This window comes from Heterocephalus glaber, unplaced genomic scaffold, assembly GCF_053883595.1.
Source record: "Heterocephalus glaber isolate CG9 unplaced genomic scaffold, H.glaber_assembly_v1.0 deba00000281, whole genome shotgun sequence".
Classification (NCBI taxonomy): Eukaryota; Metazoa; Chordata; class Mammalia; order Rodentia; family Bathyergidae; genus Heterocephalus; species Heterocephalus glaber.
The window spans coordinates 9495244-9513560 of NW_028258139.1; the positions used below are offsets into that span (position 1 = coordinate 9495244).

At 38.1% G+C, this 18317-nt stretch overlaps 1 protein-coding gene across 5 annotated transcripts in view; it reads right to left on the reverse strand.

Annotated features, from left to right (window-relative positions):
• Positions 1-18317, reverse strand: part of Cecr2 (CECR2 histone acetyl-lysine reader) — a 144657-nt gene that overhangs the window by 30138 nt on the left and 96202 nt on the right. For all 5 annotated transcript variants that reach the window (XM_021249578.2, XM_013068852.3, XM_021249582.2 and 2 more), the window contains exons 3-6: positions 6474-6657; positions 4497-4636; positions 3484-3588; positions 1134-1183 (exon numbers count right to left, since the gene is read on the reverse strand). In XM_021249578.2, coding sequence (XP_021105237.1) covers positions 1134-1183; positions 3484-3588; positions 4497-4636; positions 6474-6657 — 479 coding nt within the window. The remainder of the gene's footprint in view (positions 1-1133; positions 1184-3483; positions 3589-4496; positions 4637-6473; positions 6658-18317) is intronic.

Genomic DNA, 18317 nt, shown 5'->3' on the forward strand with positions numbered 1-18317 from the left:
GTTTTCTTCCCTATTTACTCTCAATATTATCTCTACCCTGGATCATGACTAAATTAAGAGAGTCAGGGAAAAAAAAGATATACTACTTTTTTTTCTTTTTGAGGCAGGCTCTTGCTATATAGTTCTGGATGCCATCAAACTCATGAAGATCCTCCTGCTTCAGCCTCCCAAGTACTGGGATTACAACCATGTGCTACTATGTCTGGCAAGATATACATATATACATATATATATATATATATATATATATTTTTTTTTTTTTGGTACCGGAGATCGAACTCAGGACCTTGTGCTTGTAAGGCAGGCACAGTGCCACTGAGCTAAATCCCTGGCCCAGGATATATTACTTTTTAAAGTTTGAATTGTACACTTTTGATTTTTCTGGTATTATCATTATTTACAAGTGAAAGAATGCCTAGAGGCAATACAATAATAATTACTGTGACTTTCATAAGATTTTAATTATTCTGGAAATGCTTAAATGTATTTATATCCTCTTTTAGAGAAATATTTGAGTTAGAACCTTTGCAGAAATTTATTTTATTTATATCATGATACTGTAAACTGATCCTATCCCCAAACTTAAGCTATTTTAATTACAGAATTAAAATCTAGGTAAGAAACTAGTATGTTATTTTTTTTAAAAAAGCTCTCTAAGAAGCTGCTCATTCACTCAAATGTTTGGGTGTGTATTTCACTGTGCCAAGTAACAGGACACTGTGAACAGACCTAGAACACACACAAATACTGGAGACTGGACACAGGGCCTTCATACTGAGCTACACTCTAAGCCTTTTTTATTTTGAGACAGCATTTTGGTAAACTGCTAAAATGCCCAGGCTTGGGTCAAACTTTTGATCCTCCAGCCTCCACCTCCCAGAGTGCTGGGATTACAGGCACATGCCAGCTGGCCTGGTGGACCCAATCCTAATCTTAAACTGTCCAACTGATGGAGAGATTGCATGAGATAAGGGATAAGGAATGACAAATGGGAGAAGAGGAAGGAGTCTAGTTAGATGGCTACTACAATGATCCTAACTACTTTGTATGACTCTGGAAAAAGACAGTCACCATCATCATATAAATGAATCATGTTGATTTAATCCTTTCTAAATGCAAAAAAAGATAATTACCATTTCTTTTCTGTGGCTCAGATGGCAAGGAGCTTTCTTCCTGTTTCTCACTGGAACACAGGGAAAGGAGGAAGCAATTAAAACAAAGACGTGTCCAAAACTGTTCTGTGCTTCCCTCAGAATGTGAACCCAATAAATGTAATAGGGACAAGAGAGTGTGTTAAGGGGGCAAAGTTAGGAAGAGAAATGATTCTATGAAATAAATAAACACCTGGATGTAGTCTTCTCATTGTGGAGTAGAAATAGTGACATACAGGTACCCAGTGTTATGGCAACAACATTAATGCACAGGAAAATAGTACCTCTTAAAATCTTTTGGTAAGCAATCAGATGAGCTACACGTTAATAGTTAAATGCCAAGAAAAAAGAGCTAAGCATTTCAATGCCCTCCTTCCCGACTCAGGGATATACTTGGAGATATGCTTATTTTATTTATTTAAGGGAGAGACCCCAAACATGGGCGTTAAAAGTTGGAATGCCTCTGTGTTCCACTGACAATGTGACTTCATGCATGTAGTTAACTTTGTTATAAGTGAGGCTATTAAAAAGTTCCTAGGGCTGGGTATGGTGGCACTTGCCTGTGATCCCAGCACATGGGAGTCTGAGGAAGGAGGATGCCATGAGTTTGAGGCCAGCCAGGGCTACATAGTGAGCTCAAGGCCAGCCTGTCTCAAAAAAACCCAAAACAAACAAAAGTTCCTAGTGCACAGGGATTTGGGGATTAAATTATAAAATGGACAACAGCATTAATAATATTCTTTGTCAACTGTATTCCTGAAGTAAGAAGAGAACACTGTGGACTTGTTTTCAACATTTAATGTAGTATACAGTGTTTGATACAACTCTGAAATGCAATGTTCTTTATCAAGGGCTGTCTGATTAGGAAGTCTCAAGCCACAGATGGCTTCTGAGCATTTGCAATGTGGATAGTGTACCTAATATTTTATAATTAAATGAAAACTTAATTTGAAATAAATTTCACTTAATTTAAAAATATTTCAATATCATTTCATATACCCAGCTCTAAAAGTATAAAACCACCAGCAGAGGGTAGCATAAGTCTATTTGTGCTTGGTAAAGTGACTATTCTTTACTAAGATATGCCAATTGCTGATACAGAAAAATGGAGGTAGGTATAAAATAACTTTCTAAATGGAAAAGGACATGAGTTCCATTAACAAAATTCAAAAACATATATGTTGTCTATATAGAGCCCAAGTGATTACAGGACATTTCTCACAAACACATTGCTAAGGAAGAAAGAGGCAGCTGCACTCTAGTAAAATCTGTGCAAAGTTAAGTGCTGACTGAGTTAAATCAAATTCTAACTGATCTGATTTCTTTTCTTTTTCTTTTTTCTTTTTTGTTTGTACCGGGGATTGAGCTCAGGACCTTGCACTTGCCAGGCAGGTGCCTGTACCAATGAGCTAAACCCCTGATGATCTGATTTCTTAGAAATATTTCTTTGCTGTTTTCCCAATACAAGAGAATGCTTTGCCAAAACCAAATATAAAACTGAAGATTAAGAAAATATTTAAGATGTTACCTTTTCCTTATGGTAGGAAATTTCATTCTACACAAAAAAAAGCATGTCTGGGCATGATTAATGACAAAGTTTTCCTTTAGGAAAGAAAGAACACCTAAACTCAGATATGGCATAACATAATAGTTCTACAAAAATGCTATTTAGTTAACACTTTACCACATAAAATGCATAGTGATCCATTTTTGGAAGGCCCATAACAACAGAACATAATGAAATGTTTTCTCTTCAAATTCCTTTTTTTGGGGGCGAGGGGGTACTAGAGATCGAACTCAGGACCTTGAACTTGTGAGGCAGGTGTGGCAACACCACTGAGCTGAATCTAAATCCCTAGCCCGCTCTTCAATTCTTGTTCCCTCAATCTTTCCAGGTAACATATATGAATTTCATGCAGAAATTCAAAAAACTTCAATCTTCAGCATAAATGGATTAACTTGTTCCACCTTCCTGTAAAAATATGTAAGGTCTAACAAATTTTAAAATATGAAGTATAACATGTTTACTGAACATTTACTATGGGTCAAACACGGTTTTCATTTTGTTATAATGCTGACCACTGTCTTGATCACTTTAATGCTCATTAACCATGTAACAATCACCAATAAAAGAATAGTCTAGGAATGGTAGATAATTTGTTAGACATCTTACAACCAACGCTTCCTAGTGACTCTGACTCATGTACCCACAGCTTAAGAAATATATGAACATCCTTACCAGGTCACAAGGGAAAAATCACAAAAGGAACGGTGAAATTATGGTCCCTTTCAGCATAAGGATCTGAGATCAAGATTAACAAGGTTTTCTTACTTTGCTACAATCTCCTCCTGTAGTTTCTTCCGTTTTGGGGGTCTTCCTCTTCTTTTTCCTGTTTTTCCAGGAACATTTGAGACATTCTTTTGTCCTTCACTTTCCCTAAGAAATAGTATTATTAAACTGAAATAATCTTACAACGGACTGATGAATTACGTATGACTTTTTTTTTGGTACTGGGGATGAAACTCAGGACCTTGCACTTGCCAGGCAGGCACTGTGCTGCTGAGCTACATCGCCAGCCCTACGTATGACTTTTATATTAGTAATTATACTGTTTCTGGCCATGAAGTTACCAAAAAGGATTAAATGTAAGAGGCATGCAAAAAGAGCAGGGTAATGTATATAAACAAGGAATGTAATGTACCAACAAGGAAAACTGACATTTTATAATATTAAATTGAGAATAGGAAAAAAAAAAAGGAAGATCTAACATGCAAATAATGAGCACTGTCCTAGCACTAAGGAAGTATAAAAAACAAAATAAGTATCACTCTAGGATGTCTACTTAGGACAAAGAGGTCTCTTTCTCACTTAGGAAGCACCTAGCAAGGTTTATGTTTCTGGCATCACTTAAGATTTTCTGGCTTTAAACTGGTGGATACTAAGGTTCATAAAGCAGATTATCAATTCTAGTAGGAAAAAGAAGTTCTTAAGGATTTAGTATGAAAGATGCAAACTGTTCTACAGACCAATGACTGTGCTGCTGGAAAGGTGTATAAAATAATCTGTGGTACACCTCAGGAATCTCTTGACATTTCATAAAAAAAGAGACTATTAAAAAAAAAAAAAAAGACTTATCTTTTACCCTCGCCTTGTGGCAAAGGTTACACAGAATAATTCTTTTTAATTTTTGTATGAAATACTGTAACTCCTTGCTGTTACTTTGCAGGCATGCTAGCACAGTTAATTCCTTAAGAAAAAAATACATATTGTGTTGTAGGATTCTAATGCATTTAATTCTAACGATATTTTATATAGTAGCGATTAGCTCTGACATTGCAGACTACCTGCTCAAGGAGAGCTCTCCATTGGACTTTCCTTGTACAGGGTCCTCTTTGTACATCCGCGTTCCATAGAAATACCAGTAGAGGGCCCCGGAATTGTCTTCACCCAGAGGTTCCACACGGAGACTGTCTGCATCCAGACCCTGGGTACAGTAGGAAAAAGGGGATTGGGAAATGAGAAACAAAATAAAACATGAAAAAAGTAGAATAATAATTCAAAATTTATCCTCAGACACACCTAATATTCTAACCACCTAACAGTTTGCCTCGAGAGTCACTCAGGCAGTGAGTTTATGTACTTACTATCCTGAATGTTGCTTGGGCAGCTGTCATTTCAACCAGTTGATTCTTCTATTGAATAAATTTGATAAAATTGTTTTTATATTTCTTGTTATACAGTGGCACCTCAGTTGATGAACTTCTTCCCATGATTCTGGTTGCAAACCAAGTTGGACAAGAACCAAATCAAATCCAATGGTTAGGTTCAATGTTGACCTTAAGGAGAAATTTGATTTGGTTCTTGTCCAATTAGGTTTGTGACCAGAATTGTGGGGAGAATTAAGTTCGTGAACCAAGGTGCCACTGCATTATCTTATAAAAATTAACAACAACAACAAAAGCAATTTTTGGCCATCCTGTATTTAAATAATTGGACTGGTAAGTGGTTAAAATACCCCAGTATGTAATTTCTGATTAGGGCATATGAAAAACAGACAGAATGGGAAGGGCTACCTTCTTTGAAGAACAAGATATGAAGATATTTCAAATGTTCCCTACTCCATTACTGTTTCCATTTCACCAAAAACAAAAACCAAAAGTTCTGACGTACATTTTACATATTTGGTATAGAGCTATTTTACATGTGTTATATATGAAAGAGAGGACAATTACAACCAAGTAGAATCAGATGTTGGGAAGACTTTGTCTTGTGTGGCCCTCTATTTTGCTCTATCATAACTCACAGCAACCTTTTATTCCAGTAATTGCAGAGATTCAACATTACAACTTTCAATTTACCCCCGGACCTGATCTGTATTGGCCTTCCCACTGGGCTGAAGTCTTTAGCAAAGACTACACTGAATTATACAATGCATCTATGTGCAGAGCTGGACTGAGAAGTCATAACACATTTAACCATTTATGATTGAAAAGGATTAGAATCTGACCTTCCTGTTCATGAAAACACAAACATATATCCTTTTTCTGCAATATGCTTCTAAAACAGGTAACAGAATGAGGGAAGAAAGAGATTTCCATATCTTTGATCAACATTTTGTGAAATATATATATAGAAGATTAACTTTATTAGCATATATGGTTTCAAATCTGTGGAGTTTTCAACAAATATTTTAGCTATACTCAATCAAATTTACACCTTGGGAAATACAATTCAGTGGCTTATTAAGCTGCAGTTTTATGTGTTGACGGGAGAATGACTAGGCATCTCTGCGTGTTCCTGTCTGCTGGGACCAAGGGGATGGAAGGATACACAAAACCAACCAGAAATTAAACCGAAATAACACATTGCCATTTGGGCCGGGGATTTAGCTCAGTGGTTCCACTGCCTGCCTCGCAAGCACAAGGCCCTGAGTTCGATCCCCGGTACCAAAAAAACTCCCCCAAAACAAAAAAAAACCCAAAAACACATAACACATTGCCATGCACATGCTTGTCTTTTCAATTTGAAATAGGGTCTTGCCATGTAGTCCAGGCTGGCCTTAAACTCTAGGCAATCCTCCTGCCTCAGCTTCCCGAATGCTGGGATTAGAGGCATGCGCCACCAAACCCAGTGTTGCATGTCTTGTATTCCCTTGCCTCCCTGGTCATGGTTGTACATGGCATCACTATCAATTAAGAACCCAAAGACCAGCCACATAAGGCAAACTCTGGGCTTTCTCAATTTCTTTGGATTTCCCATTCTGACCACATCCCTGACTGCTGGCTTTAGACTGCTCTAGAGAAAGGGCCACAGTGAAACACCTTGAGAAGGTCGAAGACATCATCTGCATCCAGACGGTAGTCACAGAGGCGGTGCAGGATCTCCACCCGCGTGCGCAGGGGCAGGTCCTGGAAACTGGCTTCTCTCAGAGGGTTGGGCTTCCCTTCCTCCAACTCCCAGCGGTAGTTGATGATGTCTTCCAGATAGCTGTGGAACGTCTGAGGCCTAGTACAAGTCCCAAACACAAAAGCTCATGAATATGAAATGAAAATGGTCTGAAAGCTGATGAACTTATGAAACACAGAGATAGAGGATCTCCAAGCCCTTCATTGAAGCTTTGTGTGTTAAGACTATCCGGGCATTCTATTTTGTCAAATTCCAAAGAAGATAAATATATTAAAAGTTTATGCAGGATAGGTTGCTTTATTTTATTATTATTATTTTTTTTGGTACTGGGGATTGAACTGGGGTCCTTGCACTTGCGCAGCAGGTGGCCAAACCACTGAGCTAAATCCCCAGCCCAGGGTGCTTTATTTTAAACACAGCATACCCTGGCCAAATAGGTGAAAACTTCAATAATCAGCAGCATAAATTATGAAGTGAGACAAGAGTCTCATCTTTTGCTCATACTAAAACGACTATGCAGTTCATATAGACACCCAGTTCAAAACTGAGTCCATGGCTTAGATGGTACACACACAAAATCATAGTTACCTAACTTTATATTTCAGGCTAAGATGCAAAGGTAGAAAACTCCAGAACAGAAGGAGCTACTCTAACATGGAACAATATTGTATTCAAAATGAGGTCTCACTATATGTTGGTCAGATTGGTCTCAAACTCCTGGGGCTCAAGCCATATTGCTACCTCAACCTCATGAGTAGCTCTAACTACAGGTGTGTGCCTCCATGCCTGAATATATAAATATATAAAATTTGAAAACAGGTTCTATACAGAAAATATTTAATTATGATGGCAACTTAGATTTTTTTCTTGGTAGACTTTGGCAATCTTATAACTGGATTTTGATTAGAGCTTAAATGTACCTTGCATGTAATAAACTATTTGTTAGATGGTCATTCTTGATCTCTACTGTTGAAAAAACTAGATAAAATTTACTTAGGGTTGATGAGAAATTTTATTTCTTATTAATAAGCAAAGATTAAAGGAACTGTCAGAATTATTTAAAAAAGAAGTATGCACCAAATTGACTTAAAATCTAGGGGAGTTAGCCAGGTGTGGTGGTGCACACCTAAAATCCAGCACTTGGGAGAAGGGTCCCCAGAGTCTGAGGCCAGCGCGGCTACATAGTGAGACCCTGTCTCGAATGAATGAATGAAGTTGTGTATATAAAGTTTTAAAATGTTCATGAAAAACTAAGGATATTTTGGCAAATAATGAAGACATTTTGCTTTTATAAAGAGAGAAACAACTCCTTTCCACTACAAGAACTATCACCTCAGTCGGGCCAGGGATGCAGCTCAGTGGCACCATGCCTGCCTTACAAGCGCAAAGTCCTGGGTTTGATCCCTGGTACAAAAAAAAAAAGAACTGGGCCAGGGATTTAGCTCAGTGGTTTTGTCGCCTGCTGTGCAAGCACAAGGACCCGAGTTCAATCCCTGGTACCAAAAAAAAAAAAAAGAATTATCGTTTCACACTGGAAAAAGGTGAGTATACTATCTAGTAAGATGTAACATTAATAATTCTAAACATCAAGGCTCTCTCGAATTTGACTTGACAACAACATGCACGTTCAAAGCATGAGCACTGGTGTTTTAGCACCTGCTTGAAAACCTTCAAGTAATGAACTGGCTGCACCTCTCTGGTGCCTGGGAAGCCACCACAGTCTCTTCAGGAATGAGGAGCTGGGCAAAGAGTTCAAACTGGTTATAAAAAGTCAGACAAGTGTGGCTGTGTTCAACTTGGAAAAAAAGGTTTTTTTTTTTTTTTTTTTTGTACCAGGGATCGAACTTGGGACCTTGCACTTGTGAGACAAGCAGCGGCATCAGTGAGCTAAATCCCCGGCCCAAGAAGGTTGTTTTTTGAGAATTTTTTTTTTTTTTTTTTGGTACCGGGGATTGAACTCTGGCCCTTGCGCTTGCAAGGTAGGTGGCAAAACCACTGAGCTAAATCCCCGGCCCAGAATGTTGTTTTTTAAAAGCTGTTTCTGAGCTGCTAAAAGTGTGAAGAAGACAGGATCCCCCTTGGATCTCTTTATATTCCATGTGCTTTCAAGAATTTCTAGGGCCGGGGATTTAGCTCAGTGGTTCTGCTGCCCGCCTCAAAAGCGCAAGGTCCTGAGTTCGATCACTGGTACCAAAAAACCACAAAAAACAAAAAAATTTTTAGGGCTGAGGGTACAGCTCAGTGGTATGTGAGAAGCTCTGAGTTGCATACCTAGCACTGCAAAAAAACAGACAAAATACAAATGTCTACTAGGTTCCCCAAACAATAAGGCTGGTTTTTCCTGCAGAAAAATATAATATTGAATCTGTGACATGGAGATCACATCACCAGAATGGCAGCTTCCCTGAAGGCTGCTGTGGAGGACAGGCTGGTGACCTCCCTGACTCTAGGGAGCAGGGGAGCAAGCGCAAGCATGCTAGCTGGGTAAACTGTATGAACAGTGCTGTTCTCCATGCCTACAACCTGTCTGGAAGCCCCTACTTAAAGAATTTTGCACTTGACATTCTTTTCCAACAGCACTATTATCCAGTTTCAATCATAGTGTTTTTGCTCAAAAGGTTTTTAAAGCATCCCCATACCACCTTAACCAAAATGTACTTAAGGGCTTACCATGCAACACAAATTCAGTTCTTTGCACTTACAATAAGATTTCTCATATAAATTTATACCTTTTTTTTTTTCTTGGTATCAGAGATCGAACTCGGGTCCTTGCGCTTGCGCAGCAGGTGGTGAAACCACTGAGCTAAATCCCCGGCCCTATACCTTTTTTGTGTGTGTGTTTCGCTAAATCATCCAGGATGGGCTTGACCTTGTGATTTCCCTGCCTTGGCCTCCCAGAGTGCTGTTATTAGAGGCATATACTACTGCATTTGGCTATACCTTTTTTTTTTTTTTTTTGTGGCACCAGGGATCGAACTCTGGACCTTGTGCTTGCGAGGCAGACAACGGAACCACTGAGCTAAAACCCTAGCCTGGCTGTATCTCTTTTAAACATCAAAAAATGAAGCAGGGGAAACCTTGGTTATTTTAGTGAGGGACTGAGACAGGGTCCTGCTATATAGTTCAGGGTGGCCTCGAACTACTATGTAGCCCAAGGCATGCCTTAAACTTTTGAAAGGAAATGTACTGACTAATTTCAAATGAAAAGATTTCAGGAGGGCCAGGGATTTAGCTCAGTGGTTCCTGTGCCTGCCTCACAAGTGAAAGGTCCTGAATTCGATCCCTGGTACCAAAAAAAGAGAAAAGATTTCAGGAAGCTAAAAATCAGGTTAATCCTTTCTACTCAGTGGTTCTTTTTTTTTTTTTTGGTACCGGGGATTGAACTTGGACCTTGCATTTCTGAGGCAGGTGGCAGTACCACTGAGCTAAATATCCCTGGCCCTACTCAGTGGTTCTTAACTGTACTGTATTAGCTTTCTCAACGCTGGAAAAAGATAACCTGACACCCATAACTTATTAAAGTTTCAGAGATTTCAGCCCACAGCTGGCTGGCTCCAAGACAAAAATCGTGGTGGGAAGAGGGTGGTAGAGCGAAGCTGCTCATTTACTTCATAGTGTCCAGGAAGCAGAAAGGAGGGAATAGCACCATTGAAAGACCCAGTGGTATATTCCAAAGGCATGCCCACAGTGACCCAGCTCCAAAAGCGTATTTATTTAGGAGCATCCGTGGGCTCACTCATTGATGACTACCATGCCCGTGGAACTCAATCACCTTTCCAGGAGGTCTCTTCCTGAGGGTTTTTTTTTTTGGTACTGGGGATGGAACTCAGGACCTTGCAGTTGCAAGCAGGCAGCAGAACCACTGAGCTAAATCCCCAGCCCTTTCCAGGAGTCTCTTAATCCAGTCAAGTTAAAACTGATATACACATCTGTTTTTTAAAAATGCTTTTTAAATTTCCAGTCTTCAGTTATGGAGTTTGTATTATCTGGTACATTCACTGACTTACTCATCCATTCAGCTCAGTGCAGTTCTCTCCCGATGACTTCAATACCTCATACTTAAGTGAGGTAAGAATTATCCTGAGCGGGAAGTGGTGGCATATACCTGTAATTCCACCACTCAGGAGGCTGTGGCAGGAGGATCACCATGAGTCCAAGGCCAGGCTGGGCTACATACAAAGTGAGACTGTCTCAAAAACCTAAATTATAATGAAATATTTCATTTGAATATGATATAAAGATCAAATCATCTAAAAGTTCTGAGCAGGGAAAAATCTACTTTCCCTGTTGTATGATAAAAGTTCTAAATGCTCTTAAACTATCCATTTTTCTCATTTATTTTCCATCCTTCAGAAGAGCAGGAAAGGCCATTCATTGGCTTTTACTTAGCATTATGTGAGGAAAGAGATGAGACCAGCTTCTAATTACCTCCCTGTTCCTTATAACAGAGAGATCAAGACAAAGAGATAATAAAAGTAAAGATGAGTCATCCATCTTCCCAACTCCCACCCAGAGTTAGCATCTCTCAGAATCCCAGCAGAGCGTTCCTCCAGAATGGGTGTCCACTGGCAAGCCCAAGGATGGCACGACCTGAGTGCTGTGTTTTAACTCGAGTCTCTTTTGACTGGAACTGGCAGAATGTGTAACCAGGAAGGGCAACTCCTTTTCATATCTACAACCTGTTTTGGCAGATTACAGACAGAAAAAGACTCGAGGTCTTTGAGGTGTATGTTAAGAGACACAAAAGGGCACCCAGAGAAGTCCTCTTACAAAAGAGCAATTAAGGTACAACATCATACTTGGTGCAGAATGGAGGCTATGTTAAAAATGAAATTATATATATATTTTTGCTACAATCATTTGTAAAGCAAATAAAATACATGTACACACAATTAAACCATATCAAACATGAATATTAGATTGAGATGAAGATTCTTACCATAAAATGCTAAGTACAAAGATTGTAAGAAACTTGATGGGCTAGAGGTTGTTAATTTCAAGGTAAAGCACATCCTTAGTATGTATGATGCCCTGGGTTTGATACACAGCATCATGCATAAATAAATGATACAGGATTTATTTTTGAAGATTAAAATGACCAAGGCGAAAAAGTTAAAATAACAGCTTTTCACTAGCATTCTGTAGTAGCTACTATATCCACATAACCAAAATCAACAGGAAAGCCAAGATACATTCAAACCCATGGCTACTTCAAACTACAGGAATATATGACTAAGGCAAAGTCAAGAGAAAATCTATATTTTAGCAGAGAAACATATATATATATAATATAGATTCTACATGTGTTTAAATTGGGTAACAAAGAAAAATGAACATGTAACAATCTTTAAAATGATAAAGGCCATTTTTAATGGAAGCCAGGTGGGACCCTAGATACTATTTTTGTAAAGTAAAATGTCTAAAGTACGATCAGGCTTAAGTTTGAAGAAGAACAATAACAATTCTCAATAGCTTTTGATATTTTAAGGGTGTATATCAGCTTTCTAACCATCAACACACATTCATGAATTAAAAAAAAAACCTATAGAAGAAATAAAGTGATACACTTAAAAAGAATCATTTACCCTGAAAGAAAGCATTAAAGGATAAATGGGAACAGATACCATAAGGAAGCACATGGAAAGATACTCAATAGTCATTTGGGAAATGTAAGTGAAAACCACAGCCTGATGCTACTTCATACCCTTAGGATGACAAATATTATAAAGAAAAACGCTAAACAGGATGTGAAGAAACTGAAACCCTTACATATTGCTGGTGCAAATGAAAAACAATACAGGTACCCAAGAAATTTTGGCAAACTGCTCAAAAATTTAAAGTTACCATCCGATCCAGCCATTCCACTAGTAGGTTTACACCCAAGAGAAATGTAAACATACATAAACTGACACAAAAAACTTGCACACAGGGCCGGGGATTTAGCTCAGTGGTTCCCCGCCTGCCTCACAAGTGCAAGGTTCTGAGTTCAATCCCCGGTACCAAAAAAATAAAAAAAACCTTACACACAAATGTTCAAAGCAGCATAATTCACAATAGTCAAAAAAATAGAAACTGCAAATGTTCCTGAATTGATGAATAAATATAATGCATATCCACACAGAGTATTATTTGACCTTTAAAAGGAATGAAGTAATGATTCACAGTACAGCACTGAAGAAATTTGAAAATATTATGATAACCAAAAGAAGCCAGATACACAAAAAATGTATAATATACAGCCTGATTCAATTTGTAAGAAGTACTCAGAATAGTCAAATAGAGATAGCAAGTAGAACAGCAATACTGGGGATTGGAGGTTAGGGTAAACAAGGAATGACTGCTAATGTGTATGATAAAAAGTTCTGTAATTATTAGAGTTCAGAGTGATACAATTTGATGACTATATTCAAAACCAGTGGACTTTACACTCAAACCCAAAAGAAGTGGAAAAATGACTATAGCAAAAACCATACTACACAAAAATGGACTAATCCCAATGAAAAGACAGAAACCAACTATAGGCTATCTACATAAAAATAAAATGATTAAAAGGATAGAAAATTACATCCCAAGCAGTGTGAACATCATAAGGATGAACAGGTGCTAGGTTGCAGCTTAGTTCTTAGGAACACTTGTGCACTTGAGACCCTGGGTTTGATAGATCCCCAATACTTAAAAAACAAAACCAAAAAACACACCAGAAGATAACTGACTCCATTAAGATGGGGACGTTCACAGGGATGTATAGTCCCAGCTATTTGGGAGGCCAAACTAGGAACATCATTTGACCTCCACAGTTCTGGGTCAAGCTGGGCAACATAGCAACACTCCATTTACCCTCCACAAAGAATGAATAGTTATATTAACGTGGGACAAAACAAATTTGAAAATAGTATTATATAATAATAAATTGACAGCTGGGCGTGGTGGCACATGCCTATAATTCTAGCCCTTGCAGGCTGAGGCAGGCGGATCGTCATGAGTTGGAGGCCAGCCTGGGCTACATAGTGAGTTCAAGGCCAGCCCCTGAACTACAAAGTGAGACCCTGTCTCAAAACAAAACAAAACAAATTCACCAAGAACAGATAACCAAAGTATACACAGTCATTTAATAATAGGCTATCAAAACACATGAAACAAAATATGGCAAAATTGTGGATAAGTTTTCTTAGCCAAGCAAACCCTTATTAAGAGAACCAGAACAATTTTTATTTATCATTTTATAGTGGATTTCAGTTCCCTGCTAGTCTTTAGTGTTAGTCAAACAAGCCAATCCTATTCTCTTATGGGAATCGAGGCCTCTTCTCCCTCTTGATTCTACAAAGCTTATATTCTAGCCCTGAAGTGTTAACTCTCTGGGGTACTGGCTTCACATGGCCCTATCTGGCTTGAGATGTTGTCATTCAGGCTACGAATGTAATGATTAATAAACTGCTATTGAGCTCATTAAAAAAATTTGGCAAAACTAAGGAGACAAATTCAGAATCACAGCCAGAGAGACTTTAGGCTCACTTTCTCCTTTACTAATTGACCAAGTACACAAAAGAATCAGCAAGGTCACATCTCAACAATACTACCAACCTGAACTGAGCTTTACAAAATAGTACACTATTTTTAAGTGCACAGGAAAAGTTCACCAAGATAAAACATATGCTGGAAATAAAATGAGTCTCATTACACTTCAAAAAATTAAAATATCAGTGAGAGCGTGTATAAAATATATATATATAAATATATATTGGGGGGGTACGGGAGATTGAACTTGGGACCTTGTGCTTTTGAGGTAGGCAGTGGAACCACTGAGCTAAATCCCCAGCCCACTGATACAAATATATTTTTAAAATGTGTATGGGGCGGGGGGGGGGGGCAGTACTGAGAATAGAACTCAGGTCTTATTTTCAAAGAACTGGGATTTTTTTTTTTGGTACTGGGGATCGAACTTAAGACCTTGCATTTGCAAGGCAGGCAGCAGAACCACTGAGCTAAATCCCCAACCAGGACTTATATATATAAAAATAAGGTAAAAGGTTGCTTCTTTACTAAACATTTAAAAAACTGGTAAGTCTGTGGGAAGAACAAAGTGGAAGAGACAAACAAGTATCAGGAGTCCAAATCATACAAACATTAAAAAGATTAGAACAGCCAGGCAAAGAGGTGCATGCCTGTAATCACAGCCCTCAGGAGGCTGAGGTAGCAAGATTCCCATCAGCCTGAATCCAGCTTAAACTACACAGTAAGACCTTGTCTCAAATTAAAAAAAAAAAAAAAAAAAAAAGGATAAGGACATTAGGAATAGGATTTTGGAAATAAAACTTATAAAACAGACAAATCAATTGAAAAAATGCTGCACACGAAAAATTATTTAAAACACAAAACAGCTAAATGGCTTTAATCTATTCAAGAGAGTAAATCAGTAATATAAAACTTGCCACAAATAAAACTACAAACCCAAAGGCTTTTAATGGTGAATCCATTCAAATGTGCAAGAAAAGAAATTATGCAAGTTATCAAGGAAAAAAAAAAAGGGGGGGGTGTTTCCAGACCCTTATATCAAACTATAACAAGGATTTATAAAATAAAACTACAGACCAATAACTCTTATAAACAGGTACATAGAAATCTTCAAAAATACCACCTGCTAATATCAGGAACAATACTATACTAAAAGCCAGTACAGTAAGGAAAAAAGCACAAAGTATCAGTATAGAATAATGGAAGAGTGCTTGCTTTGGCAACACATATACTAAAATCAGAAGAATGAAAGAAACAAAACTTTTGATCTGCAAAATTCATAAAATATGCTCAGGAAAAAGCAGCACAATTAAAAAAAAATTACCAAGATTGTGAGAATAAGTTCAATATGTATATGAAAATAATTATATTTTATATGAAATAGCAATAGCTAGCAAATACAAATTCTACAGACAATATATATATTTTTTTGGTACCGGGGATCGAACTCAGGTTCTTGCGCTTGTGCAGCAGGTGGCAAAACCACTGAGCTAAATCCCCGGCCCAGACAATATTATTTAAAAAATAAAACTTACATCCAGTATATATTAAATACTGCTAAAATGAAAGATTGTCAAATGGATAGATTTTTATCACACTCAAGAATTAGAAAAGTCATTATTTAAGTTAATCATTCTCTCTAGCAAATTCTTTGGGGGACAGAAATTAACAAGCTGATTTAAAAATTCATATGAAGGGCCAGGGATTCAGCTTAGTGGTTTCAGCGCCTGTCTCACAAATGCATGGTCCTGAGTTCAATCCCTGGTACCAAAAAAAAAAATTTCATATGGAAATGCAAAGGATTTATAACAGACAAAACAACAAAAAAGCAAACAAAACTGGTAGCTGTACCCTGTCCAATACAAGACACACGACAGAAGGATAAGACACACAGACCCAACAATTCAAAGTGGACAACACAGACGTCACCTGCTGGAAACGCAGAGCACTGGCACCCCTCACACCACACACAATGCTAACCCAAAGGCATCATGATGCCAACCCTAAAGGGCAGCATCTCTGAAACTTCTGAACCAAAAAACTTCTGTGATGCTGATTACTTGGGGGGGGGGGGGGAGGAAGAAAACCACCATAAAATTTTGATAAGATGGACTTCAACTAAACTAAAACTTTTCATTCTTCAAAACACACAAACAAACTGAGAGGCAAGCCACACACTAGAAGAGAACACTCACAAGATGTTAGATGCTGTATCTGAGAAGGGGCCTGTACTCAGAATAAAGAATTCAAACAACTCATTTTAAATAGAAAAATACCCCTAATTTAAAACAAATAAGCAAAAGACTTGAACATTTCACAAAGATACATGAATAACTGCTAGACAAATAAATGCTCAATATTAACATTCATGAGGAAAATACAAATTAAATCCACAATGAATTACAACCTTAAACATAATCAGTAAAATTATAAACAATAAACATTAGCAAAAAATGAACTATTCTTATTTGTTAGTGGGAATATAAATGTTATAAATGCTCTGGAAAATAGAGTGGCAGTTTTTTAAAGCTAAACATATTCTCTTTTTGATTATTTTTGTTTGTTTGGTACCAGGGATCGAACTTGGGTCCTTGCAGTTGTGAGGCAGGCGGCAGAACCACTGAGCTAAATCCCCGGCCCTAAATATTTTTATTTTTAAGTGACCTCAATAAGGGAATCTGAAAAAATTTAATTTACAACATGATGAATTTCCACTTAAAATGAAACCAAAAGAAAGCAAGCAAAGCCCACGGTGAATCACATATTAGTGTGTTATATAAAAAGCATTCTACTGTACTACAGACCAAGTGATAGAAGAAAATAAATCAGTGGCAAATATTAACATATTTAATGGAGGATATTTTTACACTCCTTAAATGTACCACTGCTCAAATGAGTAATTTGATTCAATCCTTATCTTCCCTCTGACAGCTAGCTAGGAGCAAGCCATAAATTCCTGATTTTTCTATCCAGTGCTCAATAATGCTAGACTACATTCCAATGGGGAGTAAGGAGGATGCAGGGTGCTGAAAGAGCAACTAGCTCATTTTAAATCCCCAAAGAATTTCTATTCATGGGCTGGGGATTTGGCTCAGTGGTTCCGGCGCCTGCCTTGCAAGCACAAGGTCCTGAGTTTGATTCCCAGTATCAAAAAAAAAAAAGAACTTCTATTGAGATAGGCCCATAAAATCACCTGGCTGAAGTAAATTCCAAGGAGAATAACTATAATGTGTTGCAAAGGTATGTTACTGGCACATCAAATCTCTGTATCTAAATCCTGTACTACAGGATAAAATGGAGAAATAATCTCAAAAAATGAAACACAACAAGAACCCAGGTGTCCATTACTCAGATTTATAAACTAGGCATGGTAGTGCATGCCTGTAATACCAGTACTCAAGAGGTTCAAACGGGAGGATCACCATGAATTCAAGGCCAACCTTGGCTAGTGAGTTCAAAGCCAGCCTGGAATACATACAAGATCCTGTCTCAAAAAAAAGCTACAAGGGCCAGGGATTTAGCTCAGTGGTTTCGCTGCGTGCTGCACAAGCGCAAGGACCCAAGTTCAATCCCCCGTACCAAAAAACAAAAACACACAAAAAAGCTACAAACCAACCAAACAACCAACCAAGATAAAACAAAACAAGGCTGGGCATGGTGGTATAAGGACAGCACTCTGGGAAGATGAGGCAGGAGGATCTCAAATTCAGTGCTTCAAGCATGGCCTTGTGCCAGGAACAGCAGCATCAACTCTATCTTCTTTTTTTTTCTTTTTTCAGTACTTCGGATCAAACTCAGGACCTTATGCTTGTGAAGCAGGCGTGTTGCCACTGAGCTAAATCACCGGCTCAGCATCAACTCCATCTTGTTTGGCATGCAAAATCTCAGGCAAATCTATACCTAACTCAATGAGATAGATGGGAGTTGAGCTCAGCAATGCTATTAAAAAGTCCTTTGGGTGATTCTGATGTTCCCTAAAATCAGGAATCACTGCTACTGCTTGGACTCAACCCTGAAGTCAATCTTTCTGCTTAGCAGGTGTAATCATCCAGTAGCATTAAATCTCACCTAGAGAGTGCAGATCTCCACCCTGAGAGAACCATATTTAGTTTATGTTTTTCTCATCTTGTGGAAAATTTACCATACGTTAACAGCAAGTCTAGGTTCCCAGCCCTAAAAGACTGGATTCCTCTCTCCATTTTCTTTTTTCTTCCCTCTCTCTTTCCTTCCTGCCTAGTACTGAGAAT